Raw genomic sequence first — 24,656 nt, 5'->3', positions numbered from 1 at the left:
GGTGCACCAAGAAACAATAAAAGAGGGCGAAAACAACGAGATAGATATCAGACATTAGTAGCTCAGGATGGGGAGACTTTTAGCTTTTAGGAGGCTGCTCAACATCAAGTTTAGTTGGATGCGATGATAGAGGAATACAACTCTATAATGGTGAATGATGTTTGGGAAGTAGTGCCTAGGCCTCAAGAGAGATCATTGGTAGGTTTGAGATGGATCTACAAGATTAAATACGTTGCAGATGACAGTGTGGAAAAATACAAAGCTAGGTTTGTGGCTAAGGGGTATGCTTAGAAGGAAGGAATTGATTACGAAGAGACCTTCGCCCCAGTAGCCAGGTATACATCTATTAGAACCGTGATATCTCTTGCAGCTTAGATGGGATGGGAGATTCATCAGATGGATGTCAAAACGACATTCTTGAACGGGGTGATAGAAGAGGAAGTATACATTGAACAACCAGAAGGCTTTGAGACACATGAGAAGAAGTCTCATGTATGCAGATTGAAGAAAGCCTTGTATGGGCTCAAATAGGCACCTAGAGCGTGGTATGGTCGAATTGATGGCTACTTGCAGAAAATGGGGTTCGTCAAGAGTGATGCTGATCCCAATCTCTACTATCTGGTTGTAGAAGGTGAGCCTCTAATACTAGTATTATATGTGGATGATCTCTTTCTGACAGGTTCATCCAGGCTCATCGAGGACTACAAGAAGAATCTAGCCACAAAATTTGACATGAAGGATTTGGGACAGATGCATTATTTCCTAGGGTTGGAAGTTTGGCAGCAGAAGAATAAAATCTTCCTTGGACAAGGGAGATATGCTATAGAAATCCTGAAGAGATTCAGGATGCAGGACTGTAGGCCGAAGGCTACTCCAATGATCACCAATTGGAAGAAAATTGATGCATCATAAGACAAATATGTTGATCCCACCTTATAAAGGCAGCTCATAGGGTCCCTGGTGTATCTAGTCAATAACAGGTCAGACATTTGTTACGCTATCAACACCCTCAGTCAGTTCATGGTGGAATCAAAGAGGGCTCATTGGGCAACAACCAAACATGTTCTCAGATATTTACAGGGAATAGTTGATTATGGACTCTTGTACACGAGAAGTAAGGATATCAGATTGAGCGGGTTTACTGATGCAGATTGGGATAGAAGTTCAGTGGATCGGAAAAGTACCTTTGGGTACTGTTTCAACATTGGATTTGGAATGACCTCTTGGTGCAGTAGGAAACAGAAATCCTTAACTCTGAGCTCAACTGAAGCAGCATATATGGCCACTAGCACAACTTCTTGTGAAGCGATATGACTTAGGAAACTGCTTGTGACCCTATTCAGAAGAAGGATGGAAGCGACCAGGATCATGTGTGATAATCAGAGTTGCATCAAGCTCTCTGAGAATCCAGGATTTCATGATCGGTCAAAGCACATTGATATTCTGTGTCACTTTGTTAGAGACTGTGTCCAACGAGGAGCTGTACAGTTGAGGTACACTCCTACAGGAGAACAGGTGGCAGACATCCTTACCAAGGCCCTTGGAAGAACCAAGTTTGATTATTTCAAGGAAAAGATGGGGATGATAAAGAATCCATTTCAGCAGCAGAAATGGGTATGATGTTGCAGTGCAGATGCAGTGCTGGGAGGAAGGACCAGCAACAACACGGATGCAGAGGGAGCTGCAATATAGATGTAGCAGTGGAAGTGGTAGAGCCATGGGCAACAGTACAGGATGCAATAGTGCAGAAAATATTGGGTAGGAAGGCCAAACATCAGCACAGGTACCAGTGTCAGATGATCAGGGTGATGCTCAGTTGTGGAGTATTACTAGAGCACATTCCTCACTAAGAGGGAGTGTTGATTTGGGGTAGCATCGGATGTGCTCTAGCCATGAAAATTGGTGGAGATGCTAAAGCACATGAGATCTCCAAGACCCAGAAATCGTTTTGGAAAATTCCATCCGAATGAAGAGTTATTAAAATAATTAATATTTTGAATGAGTTCCTACGTTTAAACTTAGGAAAATAAAAATATTAATGGGTATTAATAAAGATAAGGATGAGAAGCTTCTAAGAGACGAAGATCAAGTCTATTCTAATATTAGCCGTTGATTAGGGACTTAATCTCGGCCGTTGATTCATCAACAAGAAAAGTATAAGAGAAGGCTTGAGGGTCAGTTGGAGATATACTAAGGGAGACCAGTGAATTCGATTTCTGGAGCAGGGCTTGCTGAGAAATTCGAACTAGAGGTTTGGATTGCAGCAAGAGGTAGTGAGTACATAATAGAGAGGCAGGAATAGCGCCGGAGGACCAGCGCAGAGTTCAGAGAGCCAGACGTAGAGGCAACTGGATTGCGCAGTCGTCGGAGGGTGTGCGTGGGTGAGACAGAGAACCCAAGTGTTGACGTAGTGAGGTAGATGTTGACGCAGAGGGTCTAGGAGCTGCGTAGAGGTTAGCTGGATAGACGCTGAGCCTAGGGGAGGCATTGGAGGATTTGTCTTTGTTGGGTGGACCGGTATGGCACCCTAGTTGTACTTGAGAAAAGCTTAATAATAAAATTGTCCTCCGCTACACCAGTTTTCCCGCATTTGGTTTTTCCGGGGACAATTGTCCAAAAATATTTGTGTTGATGTGTTTGATAATTGATTCTTGTGCATGTATTTGTTTTTGTATTATGGTGTGATATCTGCAGTAGAATCTATTTTAATATTTACTGAAGGGTTTTCTTAAATAACTAATTGGAAAATAAGTAGGTAGAATAAATCAGTTGCTGCAGTAATATAATTTTCACATTGTCTTTGAATTCGCCTATGAAATCAAAGCTCCATTGTTGAAATGGAGATTCAATGACAACACTTTTCAGTGGTAGTGTTGATAGTTGTTGCTGGCCTGTGAGCAATTGCCAAGGTTGGCAAGTCCTAACAAATCTTAAGGTATCGGTAAAAATGGTGGGCCAATTGTTGAGAGATTAATTTGTCCGATTAAGTCTCTTAATATTAATTGTCAACCCGGGGTTCATAAGCACGAATTGCCTTGTGCTTTCTTGGTTCAGGGCTAGGTCAGAGTTTAATCATTTCCTTATAATGATTTATGAAATAAATACTTGCAAATCATATCGTCTAATGAGCAAACCCAACAATCAAATTTAATCTAAAACCTTCACAAATTATAGTATTCAAATTTGTACTCAACTATGTATTCCTGGTGATGAAAACGGACTTCTATTCACACCAAACTCTATTCAATCAAATCTTTGAATGCTAGTACCAGACTCTCTATGAAAAATCACTCAATCATTCTTCAACAAGCATTCTATGATGACAATTATTACTAAAAGAAATCAAACAACCTGTGATAATAACCACTCAACTTATTAAACTATTGATGCAAATAACAATTCGTTCCCAGAGCAATAATGGCAACTAATCTACAACAATCCAACTACTAATTAAATGAGTGATCTATCCTAATAGTACTTCAATCAACCAATCGTTCTGTACTTAAGGGTTTATTTTGAGATCAATGCTCAGCGTTTAAGTACCAATTTGGAAGAATTGCTCTGTTTTACTCTATCTTGCTGTTCGATCTTCAATGAATTGCTTACAGGACTTGATGTAATGAAAGCAACTCTAATGCTTATCTTATCTAACACCCAACTATCAATTCTGGAGAACTGTACCTAATTCTATGTTGAAATCATACCAATCCCTACCACTATGATGTTGTAAATCCTAACGATGATCCAATTATGAAGTAGATACCCTAAACATATGAACCGAGAAAGGAGTCAATCATTCGAATAAGACTAACTTTTGCACAAAAGCAAGTGAGAGTAATCGTTTCAATTCACTACTGAAGTTGGCAATTATATGAATAGGAGGGGTAAGTGTTAACTACAAAATTGGTCTTTCGACAACATAAACGTCCCTGCAATGTTACGTACCAATCCACAACGCATCAATCCAATGAGAAACAAACCAATTAATCATCCATGCAAGCCATACATCTTTACATTTAAGTTACCAGTCCAATTTGTTTAATCAAATTCGTTAAGTCTTCGAACAATCGATACACGCTAGCCTATATTCGAGTGGCCTGACAATTCCAATCAGTTTGTCAATCAACCATACGATGCATTCATGGTGAGGGTAAATCAAGACAATGGAATAGCTCTGGTCCGGAAGGCACAAAATTCACACTAATTGCAACTTATGAAAACGATAAGGACTTTGCAATCATTCAACATACCTATTAATCAATCAATCAACGAGCAATCCAAGCGAACCGACTTGCAAATAGAAAAGGAAATCAATTGTAACTAAGTTCACAGTGTCACTGCTGATAACAAATACAAAACAATCCCAGATGGGTGGGCCCGACCACACCTGGGGCTGATAAACTTACAGTAACTAAACGATCTCGATCACAATTAAAACATGAACTTTAGTATTCCAATCAACGCATTCATCCCAAATTCAAAGCATAACCATTGTCGATATCTTCGATTAAAAACAAGTCATGAAATCAATAGCAATTATTTCCATGTTTGAGAGCTGCCTCCTTTTCTATGCTTGCTGCTCTGCTTTTATACATGCTGTAGATTAATTACAAACAAATTCATGCCCTATTTGAATTATCTAGATGGCCTTCAAATAGCTAATGGTTGTTGTTGATGTTGATCAATGCAGGGATGGAGGACAAGAACTTATCAAACCGTAACTGTGGCATAAAAATAGGCAAATCCGAATTTGATTGTTAAGTACAAATCTGGACATTTTTTATAAATTGGCCTCAGAGAACTCTATATATCTCCCAAACCGTAAGGAATTTTAGAAAACGGTTTTAGGGTTAGTAAATTGGCTGTATTGGGATCAAAATCCAAGTGCCAGAGTTTCTTCATTCGCTTTCATATGCACGGAAATCAAGGCGGAAGTTGTCTGTTTGAAAATTATTGCAGAGTTCGGAAAATTTATGAATTTCCTTCTAGAGACCCAGATGAGTGACCTAGGTGCAATCCAAGTTATGGAAAGGTATCACAACATCATTTTTGACAATAACCTCTCGGTTTCTCCGGAAGCATGCCGAAAGTGTCAAATCCCCAAATTGGCCATTTCTATACTCCACTGGCTTGTGTAGAAACCTGGCAATAGAACCCTGTGAAAATGAGCTTAGTGAAACCATCATTAGTAAATCATGGCAAAATCATCTTTAACCATAGAAAATCTATGAAAACTAATGATATTCAACCACAAGACATAAAATGTGATTTGGCGGCAAGTTGATGGAATTAGGGTATGGAACGGGTTAAAGACCTAGGGTTTTAGGGTATGAATGGTGATATTGCATGATGAAAACATGGGAATTTTCGAGGCCCATCATCCCCCCATGCCTGAGGTTTTGCATGTCCTCATGCAAACAAATACTCTGCTCATATATAAGTTCTTATGGCATCATTACTTTGGGTAGGGTTAGTTCTTGTGGAGTATTGTTGCGTGAAGATTTGGGGTGTTGGTCCTTGTGGAGCAACACCATACTTATTTGACTGCCATAGATTTAATTGTGAGAGCAATACAAATTGAGGATAAGCAATAGATATGGTAGGAGGCGATGATGAATGAGATGATAGGTGACAATGGAAATGGTGGATGAGGTGAGGTGGTTGCATACGCTACTCTTGTGAGGCCAATGCTTATGGATTTTTTTTTTCTTTTACGAAGGGCAGCAATGATTTCATCCTCTATTGGATACATTCAATTGACAATATGTGCGAATGTAGGAGGGGAAGGCACTATAGTTACTGCTTTTCTTTTACATGAACCAAGATACTTTTCTTTTCATGATTATGACCTAATTAGAGTAGCATGTATTTTATTATTGATGAGGAATTTGCAAATGAAAGGTATATTGAGAATGGAATATATGGTGGTTAATCATAAAAGCTTCCTTAAGTCTCTAATGAATTAAAGAATCTTAAGACAACTTTACCTCAGGTTACCTTTACTTTTGATGTACTTGCTATTGTAAGATGAAGTGGAAGATGAACTGAAACACGGCTGAAAGTAGGAGTTAGAATGACTGCTGCTGATGTGTATATGGATCTGCTGAAGAAGGCTGAACTGGAGATAGTAAAGGAGGCTGAAAAATAAAGGTCCCCTTCTCCCCTCATGCTTGAGGAGTTGTATGTCCCCAAACAAAGAAGGAAGATGACTGCTGCAAATGATGATCACGCTGCTATATGGAAACCTTTATTGAAACAAGATGGCTGCTATAGGAAAAGAAAATGCTGCTACAAACGTCCACACTGCTACAAATCTGTATTGAGATCACAAACCGTATAGTCTTCAACCGCTACACATTGTGTGCAATCCTGCTTATGTTATTAAATGGTGTCGATGTTGAACATAAGCAAGAATCATTGGATTATTGACCATTGAGGAAGTCGTTAACCAATGCGAGATATCCCACCTGTGATGTTAATGGGAATCAAGGCACTAGGTACATTCTACTAGCCATGAATAGATTTGTCAAAGTCGAATGGACTGCAGAATTCATCCACCAAGAAACATTGATGTATTCCCTTGGTAGATGACAAGGATACCTACCATTAAGGCATGCAGGCTCCTAAGTACCTGATCTAACCCTAGCCTTGGTCCCAGATAATTTGCTGATGTCGATGGGACAAAGCTTGTTGGCAGGTGGGCCTTAAGGGATCCCACATCAACCAACACGAGTATAAGACATAATGATTTGAAATATACATGATTTGAATAACTCATACAAATTTACAACATTATTGGGAACTTTGTCCTCCAGTTACCTGGTTTTCAAGCAAAGTCCTTGCCCAATTGCGCTAGACGAGTTGGTTTTCACAAAAGGACTTATTTTCTCTTTACTATTTTCATTTATTTATTTACAATACAAACTTTCCTATTTTGTTGAAGAAAGGGAGATAAACTCCTTCAAGTGAAGGAGTACTTCCAATGAAGCCATGTGCGGAGCAGGTACAAATAGATATTCATGCTTAGATTTAACATATAAACTTGGAAGTGTACATGAGCATGAAAAACCAACAAATGTACTTGATATGAAAACAAGAGGTTTAGAAGAGGAGAATACTACCTCGCTTGAGTTGTTGTTCGGAACCAATGTTCAATGTAATCATGGTATTCTTGGTCCATTTCTTGATTTGGCCCATGTTGCTCATCCTCTTCTTCCATGTCATGTTGATTGTTCTCCGTAGGGTGAGTAGTCTCTTGATTACATTCCGAATCTGTTGATAGACATGTCAAGAACTCCTCGATCTCAGGTTCTAGTGGATGTTCTCCATTGATTATAGTGCATGATTCATTTCTCCTTAGATGACTTGTTAGGGAAAGCAAAAGAGACCTCCACATCCTCTTGTGGTGATGGAGAAATGGACAATTTCTTGACTATTGTCAAGAAGTTCTCTTCCTGAGAGGTAGAGGTCAAGATTCCAGCAGCTGCTAGGGCTTGTGAGAGGTCCTTCATATTTATCATCTTCAAGTCCATCTGGTTGATTGATAGTCCCTGTCTCCACACACATATTAGTAACGGGGGTTCTTACAACACCCCAAAATGATATAACGTTAAAGATTGGAATCTGAAGATGAATTTAAAAGCTATATTCACTAAAGTAAAGCTCACCACACTTGAGAGCAAATCAAAGTACTAATTAATCTATTAAAAGCAAAATAATTTGGAAATTAAATATCTCACAGAGTGTTTTAGACTATTCTAAGGCCTATGCTGCTTGTGAGGCTTAGCTATGGTTCCTGTAGATGTGTCTTACTAAGTCTGTGAGATTTACAAACTTTTGCGAATTACATGAAATGCGGAAATGAAATCAAACTACTTCTTCTTCTATGCATAAAGATAAAGGAAATAGAAACTCAAGAACAAGCAGTGATCGGTCAGACTTTGGAGCAACTCCAACAAAAGTGGATGCGTGGCTCTTCACTCACGTCTTACCGTACTCTCTCCGCCCTCTGACAATCCTGCAAGATCTTGAAACTCAAATAATAATGGTTATCTGAATAAGAAATGACAACTTCCCCGGCAACGACGCCAAAATGTTGAGAGATTAATTTGTCTGATTAAATCTCTTAATATTAATTGTCAACCCGGGGTTCGTAAGCACGAATTGCCTTGCTCTTTCTCGGCTCAGGGCTAGGTCAGAGTTTAATCATTTCCTTATAATGATTTATGAAATAAATACTCGCAAATCATATCGTCTAATGAGCAAACCCAACAATCAAATTTAATCTAAAACCTTCACAAATTCTAGTATTCAAATCTATACTCAACTATGTATTCCTGGTGACGAAAACAGACTTCTATTCACACCAAACTCTATTCAATCAAATCTTTGAATGCTGGTACCGAACTCTCTATGAAGAATCACTCAATCATTCTTCAACAAGCATTCTATGATGACAGTTCTTACTGAAAGAAATCAAACAACCTGTGATAATAACCACTCAACTTATTAAACTATTGATGCAAATAACAATTCGTTCCCAGAGCAATAATGACAACTAATCTACAACAATCCAACTACTAATTAAATGAGTGATCTATCCTAATAGTACTTCAATCAACCAATCGTTCTGTACTTAAGGGTTTATTTCGAGATCAAGGCTCAGGGTTTAAGTACCAATTTGGAAGAATTGCTCTGTTTTACTCTATCTTGTTGTTCGGTCTTCAATGAATCACTTACAGGACTTGATGTAATGAAAGCAACTCTAATGCTTATCTTATTTAACACCCAACTATCAATTCTGGAGAACTGTACCTAATTCTATGCTGAAATCATACCAATCCCTACCACTATGCTGTTGTAAATCCTAACGATGATCCAATTATGAAGTAGATACCCTAAACATATGAATCGAGAAAGGAGTCAATCATTCGAATAAGACTAACTTTTGCACAGAAGCAGGTGAGAGTAATCGTTTCAATTCACTACTGAAGTTGGCAATTATATGAACAGGAGGGGTAAGTGTTAACTACAGAATTGGTCTTTCGACAACATAAACGTCCCTACAATGTTATGTACCAATCCACAATGCATCAATCCAAAGTGAAACAAACCAATTAATCATCCGTGCAAGCCATACATCTTTACATTTAAGTTACTAGTCCAATTTGTTTAATCAAATTCGTTAAGTCTTCGAACAATCGATACACGCTAGCCTATATTCGAGTGGCCCTTGCAATGCTACAGTTTGCTACAGTTTGGATCGATTCAAGTCAATTCCTTTTAGAGAAATAGAGGTCGATTTGGGGAAATAGACCAAACCTGTCCTATTCAATTAAGATCATTATTCAGCTATGATTGTTGAAGGAATTAGGGACTACCGGCATTGACTGTAGGTGACAATTCCAATCAGTTTGTCAATCGACCATACGATGCATTCACGGTGAGGGTAAATCAAGACAATGGAATAGCTCTGGTTCAGAAGGCACAAAATTCACACTAATTGCAACTTATGAAAATGATAAGGACTTTGTAATCATTGAACATACCTATTAGTCAATCAATCAATGAGCAATCCAAGCGAACCGACTTGCAAATAGAAAAGGAAATCGACTGTAACTAAGTTCACAGTGTCACTGCTGATAACAAATACAAAACAATCCCAGATGGGTGGGCCTGACCACACCTGGGGCTGAAAAACTTGCAATAACTAAACGATCTCAATCACAATTAAAACATGAACTTCAGTATTCCAATCAACGCATTCATCCCAAATTCAAAGCATAACCATTGTCGATATCTTCGATTAAAAACAAGTCATGAAATACGTAGCAATTATTTCCATGTTTGAGAGCTACCTCCCCTTTTCTATACTTGCTGCTCTGCTTTTATACATGCTATAGATTAATTACAAACAAATTCATGCCTTGTTTGAATTCTCTAGATGGCCTTCAAATAGCTAATGGTTGTTGTTGATGTCGATCAATGCAGGGATGGAGGACAAGACCTTATTAAACCGTAAATGTGGCATAAAAATAAGCAAATCTGAATTTGACTGTTAAGTACAAATCCGGACATTTTTTATAAATTGGCCTCAGAGAACTCCACATATCTCCCAAACCGTAAGGAATTTTAGAAAACGGTTTCAGAGTTAGTAAATTGGCTATACTGGGACCAAAACCCATGTGCCAGAGTTTCTTCATTCGCTTTCATATGCACGGAATTCGAGGCAGAAGTTGGCAGTTTGAAAAGTATTGCAGATTTGGGAAAATTTATGAATTTCCTTCTAGAGACACACATGAGTGACTTGGGTGCAATCCAAGTTATGGAAAGGTATTACAACATCATTTTTGACAATAACCTCTCTCGGTTTCTCCGAAAGCATGCCGAAAGTGTCAAAAGCCCCAAATTGGCCATTTCCGTACTCTACTGGCTTGTGCAGAAACTTGGCAATAGAACCCTGTGAAAATGAGCTTAGCGAAACCGTCATTAGTAAATCATGGCATAATCATCTTTAATCATAGAAAATCTAAGAAAACTAATGATATTCAACCACAAGACATAAAATGTGATTTGGCGGCAAGTTGATGGAATTAGGGTACGGAATGGGTTAAAGACCTAGGGTTTTAGGGTATGAATGGTGATATTGCATGATGAAAACATGGGCATTTTCGAGGCCTATCACCAATAATACCCAACCCTTAGTATTTTGTGTGCATTAGTCGTTTTAAAACTCCGACTCCGACTCCGACTCGGCCGAGGGTCGACTCCGACTCCAACTCCAACTCGGTATCGACTCGGCCAACTCGATTTCAATGACTCGGTCATTGTAAAAAATACATTAAATATTTATTTTTTTATAAAAACACATAATTTTAAAGATTTTCATTCATGTTTCCAAACACACAACATTAGAATATAGATAGAAGACAACATATGATCAAAGTAGGCTCATGAATATATCCATTATATCAAAATGGCAACCAATGCATTGTCCAATACATACATGATGATGATATAGAGATCAAAACAAAAACACATAACCAAGGAGGCTATAAATGGCCTCTACAACAAAAGTCTGTGACCAGTACTACTGGCTACTGCTAGAGTTGCCAACATCATCTGGCTCAGTGTTACTTGGAAGTTGGGAGCAGGAGCGAAAGTGGGGAGCGAGAGCGAAAACAGGAGCGGGAGTGACATTTTCAGAAGCTCTTGGTTTGGGAGCGAATCCCAGAGGAGTTCGACAACCAATGTCACTAACATCAAGGTACATAGAGGGATTGGTGCTCTTGATTAAATACGAGTTCCATACCCTAATACATGACAAAATTCAATGGAAACATTGCAATCCTCCAATCCTGAAATCCTGAAAAACTGATAAGTCAGCTGGATTTTGAATGAAATCTAAAATTCTACTTTCTCCATATGAAATCCAATGAGGCCGAAACCACTCTCAAACATCCTGAGTCATTTCATGGTAATGTTAAAAATGTAAGTAAAAGGATGAAAATGAAGATTAAGGAGAATGTCACTTTTACTTTAAGAATTTAACATTACCATGAAATTTGAATAGCATATCAATAGTAGAGAGCATTTCAGTGTGTTAAATAGGGTTTGGGAGGGGGAAATGGACCCCAAATAACATTTAACTAATTCATAAAACACATTGGAGTTCAAACCAATCAGCAAACACTTCAAAATTTCATTAAAAAAATGTCAAATCGTTGTTTTGATGGGTTACAAGCCACTAGTTATGACTCGGCCGAGTCAATACAGAAACGACCGAGTTGGCTGAGTCAACCATGACTCGGCCTACTGAACCGTTTCCTCCACCGAGTCACATTTCTGGGTAATGAAACGGATCAACTCGGTCGTTTCCGTTTCGAATCGGCCGAATTTTAAAACTATGGTTAAGAGTACTATTCAAAAATCATGAGAAATTAGTCAGTTACAACAACCTCTTATGGAAATGGTCATAGATGAATGACTTTCTTAACGCAATTGAATCCCAAAAAATGATATCTAATATAATGCACTGCAAAAGACCCTCAATACTTAAATACATAAGAGTGAAGGGAACTCTACTTGAATGGTTCATAAGGCACAATATTTAATAAGGTTTTGCAAAGGGGTAGCAAGCTAAGTGGGCTTGATTGTGGGGAAAACTCCACTGTTAAGCGCGCTTGAGCCAGAGGCGATCTGGGATGGGTGACCTCCCAAAAAGCCCTGGTTACCGGTTGCAAGCGCCGGAAGTGATGATTGACACTTTGTGATTCATTTCACTAGTTTCAATCCCACTTCTTCACCCCTATGAGCATAACCCAATGCAATAAGTGCTAAGTGGACTATTCAAAAATCATGAGAAATTAGTCAGTTACAACCAATGTTTTACGAAACGGCCGAACTGAAACGGAAACGGCCGTTTCTAACCGTTTCAATCACCATTTAAGTGACCCGGCCCATGACCCGGCTCGGCTGACCGAGTCAGCTATGACTCGGCCGAGTCATCCAATGACTCGGCCGAGTCATAGCTGACTCGGTCAACCCGGCCGGGTCCGTATTGACTCGGCTGAGTCATGGAAAGGACGGCTGGGCAGCGTTTTTTATAAAAAAAATCAATTTTTTGCTGATATTTGGTAAAGTTAATTAGGGTTTGTGGATTCTAAATGGTTATTGTAATTTGTTAAATGCTTTTGGGGTCCATTTCCCCCTCCCAAACTCTATTTAAGACAGCCAAATGCTCTCATTTCACTCACAGCAGTCTTATGCATTTGAGTGAGAGTCTTCTTTGAGAGTTAGTGAGCAGTTCTTGAGCTTGTTTTGGAGCAGCAGTGAGGAGTCTTGGAGGAGCATTGTAGCTGGAGTGAGGAGCTTCTTGGGCAGCCATTTGGAGCAGCATTGAGGAGCTGATTTTTGGAGCAAGCTTGAGGAGGCAGTTTGTGCCTGGAGGTATTTTTTTCCACCCTTACAAATCTGTTTTTGCTTAGTAAATTTTAGTTGCATATCAAGAAAGCTTAGAGAGTGTTTTTTGTCAAATAAATGAACATTGAATCAAATTTTTTTTTTTTTTTCATTTTCAGATTGTTTTCCTAGTCAAAAAATGGCACCTAGAGCAAAAGATCCTGCTTGGGCATATGTTGAAATGGTTGATAATCAGATGTGTTGCAAGTTTTGCCATAGGAAAATTAAGGAAGGTCCTGGGGGGATTAATAGGCTGAAACAACACTTGGCAGGGATTAAAGGCAATATTACTGCATGTCAATCTGATCAAATTGGGGAGATTAGAAAGAATTTGTTGGAAAGCTTTGAAAAATTTAAAGAAGAAAAGACTAGGCAAAAAGAGATACAGGCTGAAATTGGGAGGAAGAGGGAGATACAAAGAATGATGGCTGCCAACCCCCACTATGAGTTTGAGGGTTCTTCCTCTATCCCTCAAACTGATGCATCAAACCCTTTCCGTTATGTTCCTCCCTCTTTTGCTTCTGTTCAAGATAAGGGAAAGGGTAGAATGAAGGGTGATGGGACTATCAAAAGTTTTTTCACTCACTCAGGCTCCTCTCCATCAGATGCACATGGTCCTGAAGTTAGCATTAGTAAAGGTCTTGCTCAGCCCACTTTAGATGACCATTGGAAGAAAGAATTGAGGGAGACTGCTTGTGACTACATAGCTAGATGGTGGTATGATGCTGATATCCCCTTTAATGCTGCTCGTTCACCATATTATGAGCCTATGTTTGAGGCCATACATGCTGCTGGAAAAGGCTTCAAAGGCCCTACTATGCAAGAGCTAAGGGGGTTTCGTTTGCAGAAAGAAATTCAATCAATTAATGAGTATTTGCAAGATTTCAAGGAATCATGGGCAAGAACAGGGTGTACCATCATGTCAGATGGATGGACTGATCAAAGAAACCGTACCATCATAAACTTTCTTGCCTTCTGCCCATAGGGAACCATGTTTTTAAAATCAGTTGATGCATCTGATAAGGTAAAAGATGGCCACTTGTTGTTTCAGCTATTGGATGAGGTTATTGAGGGTGTGGGGGTGGCTAATGTTGTTCAAATCATCACAGACAATGCCTCTAACTATGTTCTTGCTGGTAGACTGTTAGAGGAAAAACACAAGACCATCTTTTGGACCCCATGCGCTGCACATTGCATAGACCTCATGCTTGAGGATATTGGAAAATTAGATTGGGTCAGAAACACTGTAGATAATGCCAAAAGCATAACAAAATTTATCTACAATCATACACTGGTTTTGAGTCTCATGAGGAAACACACTGGAGGCAAGGATATCATTAGGCCTGCCATCACTAGATTTGCTACACATTTTTTGACATTGCAATCTATGCTTTCCCAACATAGAAACTTGCAAAAGATGTTTTCCAGTGATGAATGGAATCAAAGCAGTTGGTCTAACAAACCAGAAGGCAGAGAATTGAAAAGGAAAGTCCATGATGAAACTTTTTGGAGAAAGGCAGCAGAGATTGTGAAGCTTGCTGAGCCACTAGTTAAGGTGTTGTGGTTGGTGGATGGGGAAAGGTTGGCTATGGGCTTCATTTATGAGGCTATGGATCAAGCAAAGGAGCAAATAAAGACAGCATACAAGGATAGAGTGGCAAAGTATGGGCCCATTTGGGCAATCATTGATGAAAGATGGAACAATCAACTCCATCGCCCTATACATGCAGCTGGGTATTTTTTGAACCCACGGTATCATTATAAAGCTAAGGAGTTAGGAGCTTTGAGGGGGGAGGTCAGAGATGGACTGGTTGATTGCATTGAGCGCATGGTCCCATCGGAGTCTGATCAGCTGCTGATACATCAGCAGGTCACATCCTTCAGCAATGCAACAGGTACCTTTGGGAAGAACCTAGCAAAGATTGCAAGAGAAGCAGATGAGCCAGGTAAACAAAAATTTCAATTTTCAATTTCTTAATGGTTTTACTTTTTTTATTAAAGTTTGTTAAATCATTTATAATTTGAAAGTTAGATATAATTTGTAATTTTGTTGAGCTTCAGCCTTCATCTAACTCATAATTCATTACACTCCTATGTTTTTTGCAGCACAATGGTGGGAGGCCTTTGGTGGCCAGTGCCCTGAATTGCAAAGGTTTGCAATTCGTATTTTGAGTCAAACTTGCAGTGCATCTGGGTGTGAGCGCAGTTGGTCTGTCTTTGAGAGGATTCACACAAAGAAGAGAAACCGTTTGGAGCAAAAACGGTTGAATGATCTAGTTTTTGTCCAATACAACCTTCGGCTCAGACGGAACCAATTGCTGAACAAAAGACCTGATTCAGATCCCATTGTGTTGGAAGACATTGACCCAACATCAGATTGGGTAGTGGAGAGTCGTCTACCAGAGTTTGATCCTGATGAGGATCTTGAATCACTTGATGTTGGATATCCACTGCAGCATGTTCAGTTGAATGCAGATCCCAATCCACCAGCCTCAGTCTCACAGCCAGCTAGTAGGACTCCAGTTGTAGGTGCTTCCTCTGCTCAGCCACGACAGAAGCGCAGCCGCATTTGTACTCTATCTCAGCTTGCATCTGCTGCACAGCCTAGTGGTACTGGCACCACTTCTACAGTTGCAGTTGGAGACGATGATGATCATGAGGAGCCATGGGGCCCCTTGTCTGACTCTGATGATGATGATCCAGAGATTGGTCGAGATGATCTTGGCTCCTCTGGCAGTAGCTACTAGCCTCCTTGGTTATTTGTATTTTGTTTTGACTCTTGAGTCTTTGATCATGTATGACAGACTACAGTTGACTATGTATTTACTATTGCCATTGGGTACACCGTACCATTTTGATATAATGGATTGGTTCATGAGCCTACTTTGATCATATGTTGTCTTCCATGTATATTATAATGTTGTGTGTTTGGAAACTTGAATGAAAATCTTTAAAATTATGTTTAAAATATTTAAAATTATGTTTTTTTATAAAAAAAATAAATATTTAATGTATTTTTTACAACGACCGAGTCATTGAAATCGAGCCGGCCGAGTCATTACCGAGTCCGAGTCCGAGTCCGAGTCGATCCTCGGCCGAGTCCGAGTCCGAGTCCGAGTTGTAAAACATTGCTCTTAACACTCATTGCATTGGATGATGCTCATAGGGGTGAAGAAATGGGATTGAAACTAGTGAAATAAATCACATACCATCAATCATCACTTCTGGGGCTTGCACCCAGTAACCAGGACTTCCCGGGAGGTCACCCATCCCAGATTGCCTCTGGCTCAAGCGCGCTTAACTGTGGATTTTTCCCCACAATCAAGCCCACTTAGCTTGCTACCCCATTTGCAAAACCTTAGCAAGTATTGTGCCTCATGAACCATTCAAGTAGAGCTCCCTTCACTCTTATGTATTTAAGTATTGAGGGTCTTTCGCAGTGCATTATATTAGATATCATTTTTTGGGATTCAACTGCGTTAAGAAAGTCATTCATCTATGACCATTTCCATGAGAGGTAGTCATAACTGACTAATTTCTCATGATTTTTGAATATTCCACTTAGCACTCATTGCATCGGGTGATGCTCACAAGGGTAAAAAAGTGGGATTGAAACTAGTGAAATGAATCACATAGCGTCAATCATCACTTTTGGGGCTTGTACCTGCTAACCAAGACTTTTCGAGAGGTCACCCATCTTAGATCACATCTGGCTCAAGTGCGCTTAATTGTGGAGTTTTCCCCACGATCAAGCCCACTTAGCTTGCTACCCCATTTGCAAAACCTTAGCAAGTATTGTGCCTCATCTTTATTACTTTCAACTTTTATGGACGCTACAACATCTTCCTTGGGCTCTATATTAATTTTAATTGACATGTAAATGTTTACCAATTTATGTATTATAAATTGTACATATTAATATAAATTCAACATATTAAGCTGACATGTACAAATGTTTACAAACTTTCTTACATTACATCTACACATTACCCCTATAATGGGTTGTAGAGTGCCTCTTGGTGCAATGATTACCAGAGCAGGCCTATTTGAATTGATGAATATGCTTTTTAGGATTTTCATCCTTTCTACCATAGAAAAGGGGTATCCATTCATTTTTTGTGCGTAGAGGGTGAGGAGCTCCTAGGATATTTTCGAAATTTAAAGGGCACAAAGCATATTGCATCCAAGGTGAAACTCTCTTCCTCATGCTTACTCTATCTATGAAGGGAGTACTAGGAGATCCCTCAATCCTTCGATGATATGTTAAAAGGGTTTGGGTAGCCACTTCCATGGTTTATCTATATTGGAGTCACCAGAAGAGGATCTATCTTGTCGTTAAATATTTTTCTCTTCAAAGGAATGAATCTTAAAGCTTAAGCTTACAAGAAGGTAGATTCACTTCTTCCCTGAGAATGATGCCAAAAATGATGCCGCAAAAGCTTAAGCTTACAAGAAGATAGATTCACTTCCTCCCTGAGAATGATGCCAAAAATGATGCTGCAAAATCTAGCAGGCCTTATGGAGGGGTACCCTATAAGGAAATTACTAGACCAAGTGACAACAATAAGGTAGTAGCCTAGTATGAGGTCACCTACAAGAGATATTCTAGGTTTAGAGGTTCAAGGTGACATAATAGCTCACTCAGGGATGGCTCAACTTAAGGACGAGGTTCAAACTATGAGAAAAGACAATTCGCATCCCAAGTAGAGGCAAAATTGAGGCAACACAAGACCTAGGGTTTTTTGATATGTTGTGAATTGGGATGACCTAATGTCAAGATCCCAAGAAAAGGTTTCCAATAATGAGTATTAGCAAGGTAAGGTACATGAGACATTCATGCAAACCCTCAAGTTGAAGCTATAACCAAACTAAGGTTTTCATCCTAGGGCAAACAACTAGGGAAAGAGAAATTATGGATGAAAATGGAAAGAATGGCCACCAAGGGGAATAATTCTGAGGAAACCACTACAACCCTTGATGTTGAGACCTTCCAAGAGAAAAACTTCCTCTTCCTAGCCAATTCGCACAAAGCCCTAGTTGGGTTGCTTGGCCTTAAGAGGATCGAATTAGAGAAAGATAGAGAAAATTCAAATTTTTGGATAAAAGATGACTTGATCACCAACTAGACAAGAATAGTGTCTAGTCCTTGGGTGGATGGAGTCTATGGATTCTTAAGATAAGTTGTAACTTGCAAAGGAGTAAGGATGTTTGATGCCCTAACACAAACCCTAACTATTACCTTTGTGAGGGATCAAGGTCACTTGAAAGAGCGATAATCAAGGTGCACCAAGGGGAATTCACAAACCATACATGACTAATGTATACAATAATGAGACCTAGTTCCTGTGCAATTGATTTTCAACAAATTAGGGAACAATAGAAAAACTATAGATCATCAATTTATGCCATGCATTAGACATAAAATCAGAAATTTTCAATAAGCAAGCTGGATTACAAGACAATATGCATGAAAACTTCTTTATTGGTTGAACACAACTTCTCCAAAGTTAAGCAAATAGCTCCAATGAACAAGAACAATCCAACAGATCACATCTTCACCAAGAAACAAGAGGCTAAAATCTCTCTAAGGAGGGTCAAATTAATCCAAGGATGATGATGAAATGAAATTATCCTCTCCTCTTTTTACACGAGGAGGATGAGTTCTAAGTTTAGCCTAAAATTCCTTATTAACAAGTAAAATTACAATGAAACCCTTGGATTACATGCCAACCCAACTAGCTTTAACATAAATGCTAATAAAAACCCACACATGTGAGCTGTGAGGCCTCTAAGGTCGACGTCATCCATAAAGGAAGCTCTAAATGCCAAGCGTTGATACCAGAAGGTGTCAAGTGTGATGTGGTAGCATCTAAAAATCATCATTTGAGGATTGGCCCTCAAATTTCCATCAATGGCTCTCGGTGGTCTCCAACATCAGTTGGGGCACCACAAAGTGGTCTTCTGGGTCTCCAACTATGAAAAGGTGTCCAACTCTACCCCAATGTTGAGGGCTTTCTAGGTGCTACTAGCCCTCCCAAGTCTCTAAAGTTGAGACCATCCTCATCTAGGCCCTAAATCAACTGTCATCCCTCATATGGTGCTAAGGCTAGCCTAGGGGCATGCTGGGTCTAGGTGTATCATTTTGAAGAATCATCAATTATAGTGCAAAGTGATAGAACATCTTGGGTGCAGGAGGTGCCCAGGGTCATATATGATGTGCTACTACTACTCGAAGAACCAAGGCTCTTAACTCTTCAACTATGAGTGCTAATATACGTCTCTATTTTCCTAGGTAGATGTGGTTGTAGTGCCCCGGACATGGGTTGCTGAACCACTTGACAATCACAACATAAAGTCTAGTGAAAACAGCTAGTCATCAGGGACAATAATTATCATTGCATCTAAGTGAACCAAGCTTTAATGTAATGGGATATTTAACACTTCAAATTAGGATTCCCTTCCGAAATCAGAGCCTTGAGCTCACAATGGCATTTCCTCCCTAAGTAGGAGTGGCTAAAGCACAACCTTATTAGGTGTTTCCAGCCCCTAAGGGGAAGTAACATTTCCTTGGTCCACCCTTCAATTGATAGGTGTTGGTGAATAGTAATGATGGTACAGAGAGAAGAAGACTTCATGGCCAAGTGCCATGGTCAAAGGGACTAGCATGATGGGAATCCACATCCTGAGTGTATAGATGTGAGGAGGGAATAGTTGTGGCTGCATGAGTTACCAACTTGGCCTGTGTTTTTCCACCCTTCTTGTCCGGATTTTACTTTTTCTTGTTTTTTCTTTATATTACTACTTGTAGCTAAAAAAGCTTGCTTTGAATGGTGTATAGCAGTTGTATCACCCCTTAAAGATGAGGCATTTCATTGCTCATCGGGTTTGGGACATGCAGGGGTTCCTTTTATGATGTGATGGAGCAACATGTGCTCAGGAACCAGGTGATGTCCATAATGTGTGAGGTAGAGTCATGTTAGGCTTTTGGCCATGTGCTAATGTGTATGTCTCAACCATCTTTGGCATTTTGATATTCTTTTTATTTTATTTTGTGTCCATGATATGCTCTTTCTTTTCTTTTAGCTGCATCAACCTCCCAAGGAAAAAGTTTTGAGCCCTACTCAGGTATGAGGACGCATGAATGCCAAATCCTAAAGAACTAATGGTTAGTTGAACCTGAAGAATGGACGTGAGTTAAGGGCCTGTAATGCATGATGGAAAATGGTAAGTATGGAATAGGGTTAGATAAAGCTACACTATCTCAACCAAGGCTTCCCAAGTAATGCCCCTCTTATTCCCATTGGGCCATTACGGGAGGTTCCACTAGACTAGGATTGAAGATTAAGCCCCCATTTAAGGTGAGAGGACACGATCACGGTCAAAACCCACCCTTCTTCCAGTTCACCCCCTAATCCATATCAAATGTCCAAATACAAACAAACATAAGCACTTGATTGCAAAATGAATAAAAGTACCTTTTGATAAGATGCCCACCTTTGTCCATGTGCTCTTCTCGGATGGGTGAGAAGCTTATGACTGATGCAAGTGGCGAAGATATAATGATACATCATCAACTCGTGGTAGCTTTCATGGGCTACATGGTTGGCTAGCTAGATGTAGAGAATAGAAGAAAAATTTTCTCCTATAGGGTTACCCATTTTGGTTGGTAACATTTCCCATTCACAGGTAGGTGCAACCTCCAGGTCAAAAAGGTCCACTCCTAAGAACACAATCTCAAGGTGAAATGGAATCTCAAGATTCTGTAACTTCTCCACATCTCTTGGGGTTGGAAACAACCATGATAATCACTAGAAAGTTATCCAACCAATACCTATGTTCTAATGCTAGTTGCCAATAACAACTTTCTAGTTGAAATTATAATGAAGGAGGTGAAAGAAGAAGGAACTAATGATTTCCTCAAATGTCTGCACAGTGATTTATAGGAGAAGAAACAAGAAGGATTAGAGATGGATCAAGAATAGGGATCCAAATCTATAGTAGAATCAAGAAAATAAATCTAGGATATATTCAAGAATAGAATAAGGCTCACAGGCTAGAATGGAACTTCAATAATAGCTCCAATTCGAAGGATGAATGATCTCATGAAAACACCTAGTAGCCTCCATTATTGTACCCTATCTACAATAATAGCTGTCAGATAAACATAGATCAAAGATATGTTGAATATAGGACAAATAAGGCGCCTCCCTGTTTGAACATAAAACCAAATACCTATAAATAGAACTCTCAACTCCAAGGGAAGGCTAAGTAATGCACCTCAATTACGGTGACACATGTTGAGGTGAGTGGTATAAAGGAAAGATCTCTCTAGAGTGCATTCTTCTAGGATAAATATAGGTCTATCCTTAGGAGTCAAGCAAAAACTTAACTTCGAGAGAAAGGAAAAGTAAAAATGGCATGTAACTTGGAGTAGAAGACACTCCATCAAATATTACCCTCACATGGGGGGCACACCTCTCTAGGACAAAAAGAGCAATTACGAGGCTTATGATGCCCACAAAATGCATACCAACCTCCCTCATGAAGTGCACCCTAGCTTCTAAGAATAGTAAACCTCCAAGGATAAAAATTCTTCAAGATTAGCAGCCTTGAATTGATAGCTCTCACAAACTAAAGTACAATTGGAATGTAACTGAAGTCCAAATCAATGTTTTAGAACTCCGACTCGGCCGAGGGTCGATTCCAACTCCAACTCCGACTCGGTATCGACTCGACCGGCTTGATTTCAGCGACTCGGTCGTTGTAAAAAAATACATTAAATATTTATTTTTTATAAAAACACATAATTTTAAAGATTTTCATTCATGCTTCCAAACACACAGCATTAGAATATAGATAGAAGACAACATATGATCAAAGTAGGCTCATGAATATATCCATTATATCAAAGTGGCACCCAGTGCACTGTCCAATACATACACGATGATGATATAGAGATCAAAACAAAAACACATAACCAAGGAGGCTATAAATGGCCTCTAAAACAAAAGTTTGTGACCAATACTACTGGCTACTGCGAGAGTTGCCAACATCATCTAGCTTAGTGTTACTTGGGAGCGAGAGCGAAAACGGGAGTGGAAGCGACATTTTCAGAAGCTCCCGGTTTGGGAGCGAATCATGGAGGAGTTCGACAACCAATGTCACTAACATCAAGGTACATAGAGGGATTGGTGCTCTTGATTAAATACGAGTTCCATATCCTAATACATGACAAAATTCAATGGAAACATTGCAATCCCCCAATCTTGAAATCCTGAAAAACTGATAAGTCTGCTGGATTTTGAATGAAATCTAAAATTCTACTTTCTCCATATGAAATCCAATGAGGCCGGAACCACTCTCAAACAACCTGAGTCATTTCATGGTAATGTTAAAAATTTAAGTAAAAGGATGAAAATGAAGATTAAGGAGAGGAGAGGGGAATGGACCCCAAAGACCAAAAAACCAATTAATAAAACCATTTGGAGTCCCCCACACTCAGAAAAAAAACATTAAAAAAAAAAAATTACGTTTTTGGGGTTTACTGGCTGCATGAAGTGACCCGGCCGAGTTGATACGGACTCGGCTGAGTCAGTGGAGTTAAGATTGACCCGGCCGAGTCATGCCATGACTCGGCAGGGTTAATCTTAACTCAGCCGACCGAACCGAATTGACGGCCGAGTTGAAAATTTTTTTACCGGCTCGGACCAACTCGGCCGAGTCGGTTCCGAGCCGACCGGCTTTTAAAACATTGGTCGAAATGCAGAAAGTCATGCTTATGTAAGGTGCATTCTCCTTGGCCACTTTGGCAATGATGTGGCCTACCAAGAAGGTTGAGGAAGCCCCCTCCATAAATTCACCCTAGGTCCAAGTCAAGCAAGTCAATTATAGAACCTCCTAGGCTGGCGCACTTTCAATCTCCAAAAATAGCAAGTCCATCTCAAGTGAGACTCACCAAGAACCTTATTGAATATACCAGAAAGATTCGGACCCCATAAAGTTGACTAAGAGCCAAACTTTTTGAAGTTTTACCCTGACGCAATATGCCCTATGTTACCGGATCTGTCCACCCTGAGAAATAGATTCGCGGTTCCCCGGATCAGAAACGGATTCAGATCTGGATTCACTTGGATTCGCTAGAAAACAGTTTTTGAGTAAAATGTCTTGGTAATGCATTGTACTCTAACCCGATAGCTGCTCGCTGGAAGCTCAGATAATATGTGCACGTGCAGCCAATAAGACGGCCAGAATGATGCCATTGGTATTTAATATCATTGTTTTTGGTATCTACGGACTTCGCAGTGCTGGGTTTTTTATTTATCAGCGGGGCATATGCAATTTGGCACATTTGAACTCATATTATATTTGGGATATGATATAATATTAATTTAATTATAAATATGTTATATTATTTACATTAATTTAATTATAAATTTATAAATCTGTTATATGTTATAGACATTAGTTAAGAAATGTTATAAAAAAACCCGTATGGTTATAAATCTGTTATATGTTATTCACATTAGTTTAGAAATGTTATAAAAGGACACGTATAGGTACATGGTGTTTATATTTTAGGTATGTTATAATATTATAATTTAATTATAAATATGTTATATTTTATTTATATTAATTTTATAATATTATAATTTAATTATAAATATGTTATATTTTATTTATACTAATTTAATTATACTTTTATAAAGCTATGCTATATTTTATTCACATTAATTTAATTACAACTTTTTAAATATGTTATACTTTATTTATATTAGTTCAGAAATGTATATACATGGTGTTTATACGTTAAATATGTTATAATATCACAATTTAATTATAAATATGCTATATTTTATTTATATTAATTTAATTATTATTTTATAGCTATGCTATATTTTATTCACATTAATTTAATTAAAACTTTTTAAATAGGTTATACTTCATTTATATTAGAAATGTTATAATTTTATAAAGTAATTTTCTTGTGTATATATCTTATAAATTAATTATTCAAAATATTAAAAAATTGTTATTTTATTGTATATATATTATAAATTAAAATTATTTAAAATATATCAAATTTGTTATGTACAAGTTTCAAAATTTGTAGATTATATTTTATATTAAACTTTTATATATTATAAGCTTATTATTTAAATCATATAAAATAATATGTGTAGTAAATTATTATTATTTATCATTTAAATAGTTTTGTAATATATTATAATTTATAATTTAATTTTTATAAAATAATTAATGCTACTTTAATAATGAAGTATTGTATGTTTTTTCATGAAATTCATCTACACAATTCAACTTGTGTGGGCTTGATGGTTAAGAGTATGTGTTTCCTCCTATGAGGTCATAGGTTCAAAACTAGAGGGGTAGAGTATGTATGCCTTCGTAGACTTAACAATCAAATCGCTACACGGAGGTGAGTCCCTTGTCCCACAAACAAGGGGGTCTCATACACCAATTTGGTGTCTAGCTTGGTCGTAACTTTAAAATTGGATAATAATAATAATAATAATATAAACTCTATTGTTGTTGATGGATAGTGATCACAATAAATTTGGACATTAATATCAAATTTTTTATTATAAAATATATTTATATTAATCGTACATGTCGTTCCTTGCCGTATCTGAATCCTAGCTTTTCAAAAATCAAGCGGATCCGGATCCGGATCTGTATCC

At 38.5% G+C, this 24,656-nt stretch overlaps 2 protein-coding genes across 2 annotated transcripts in view; both read left to right on the top strand.

Annotated features, from left to right (window-relative positions):
• LOC149175916 (light-inducible protein CPRF2-like) overlaps positions 1–24,656 on the top strand; it is a 240,119-nt gene that overhangs the window by 192,370 nt on the left and 23,093 nt on the right. The gene's annotated exons all lie outside the window — the stretch shown is intronic.
• Positions 13,933–19,333, top strand: LOC149175917 (uncharacterized). Its single transcript, XM_089423861.1, has 3 exons — positions 13,933–14,906; positions 15,067–15,419; positions 19,253–19,333. Exons 1-3 carry the CDS (start codon positions 13,952–13,954, stop codon positions 19,331–19,333), a joined length of 1,389 nt encoding a protein of 462 aa, XP_089279987.1. The 5' UTR covers positions 13,933–13,951.

Source organism: Pinus tabuliformis, chromosome 4_1 (genome assembly GCF_031772625.1).
Source record: "Pinus tabuliformis cultivar Carrire ecotype Pingquan chromosome 4_1, CPIR1, whole genome shotgun sequence".
Lineage (NCBI taxonomy): Eukaryota > Viridiplantae > Streptophyta > Pinopsida > Pinales > Pinaceae > Pinus > Pinus tabuliformis.
Note: the sequence above shows the minus strand (reverse complement) of the source record. Positions and strands in the feature narration are given on the sequence as shown.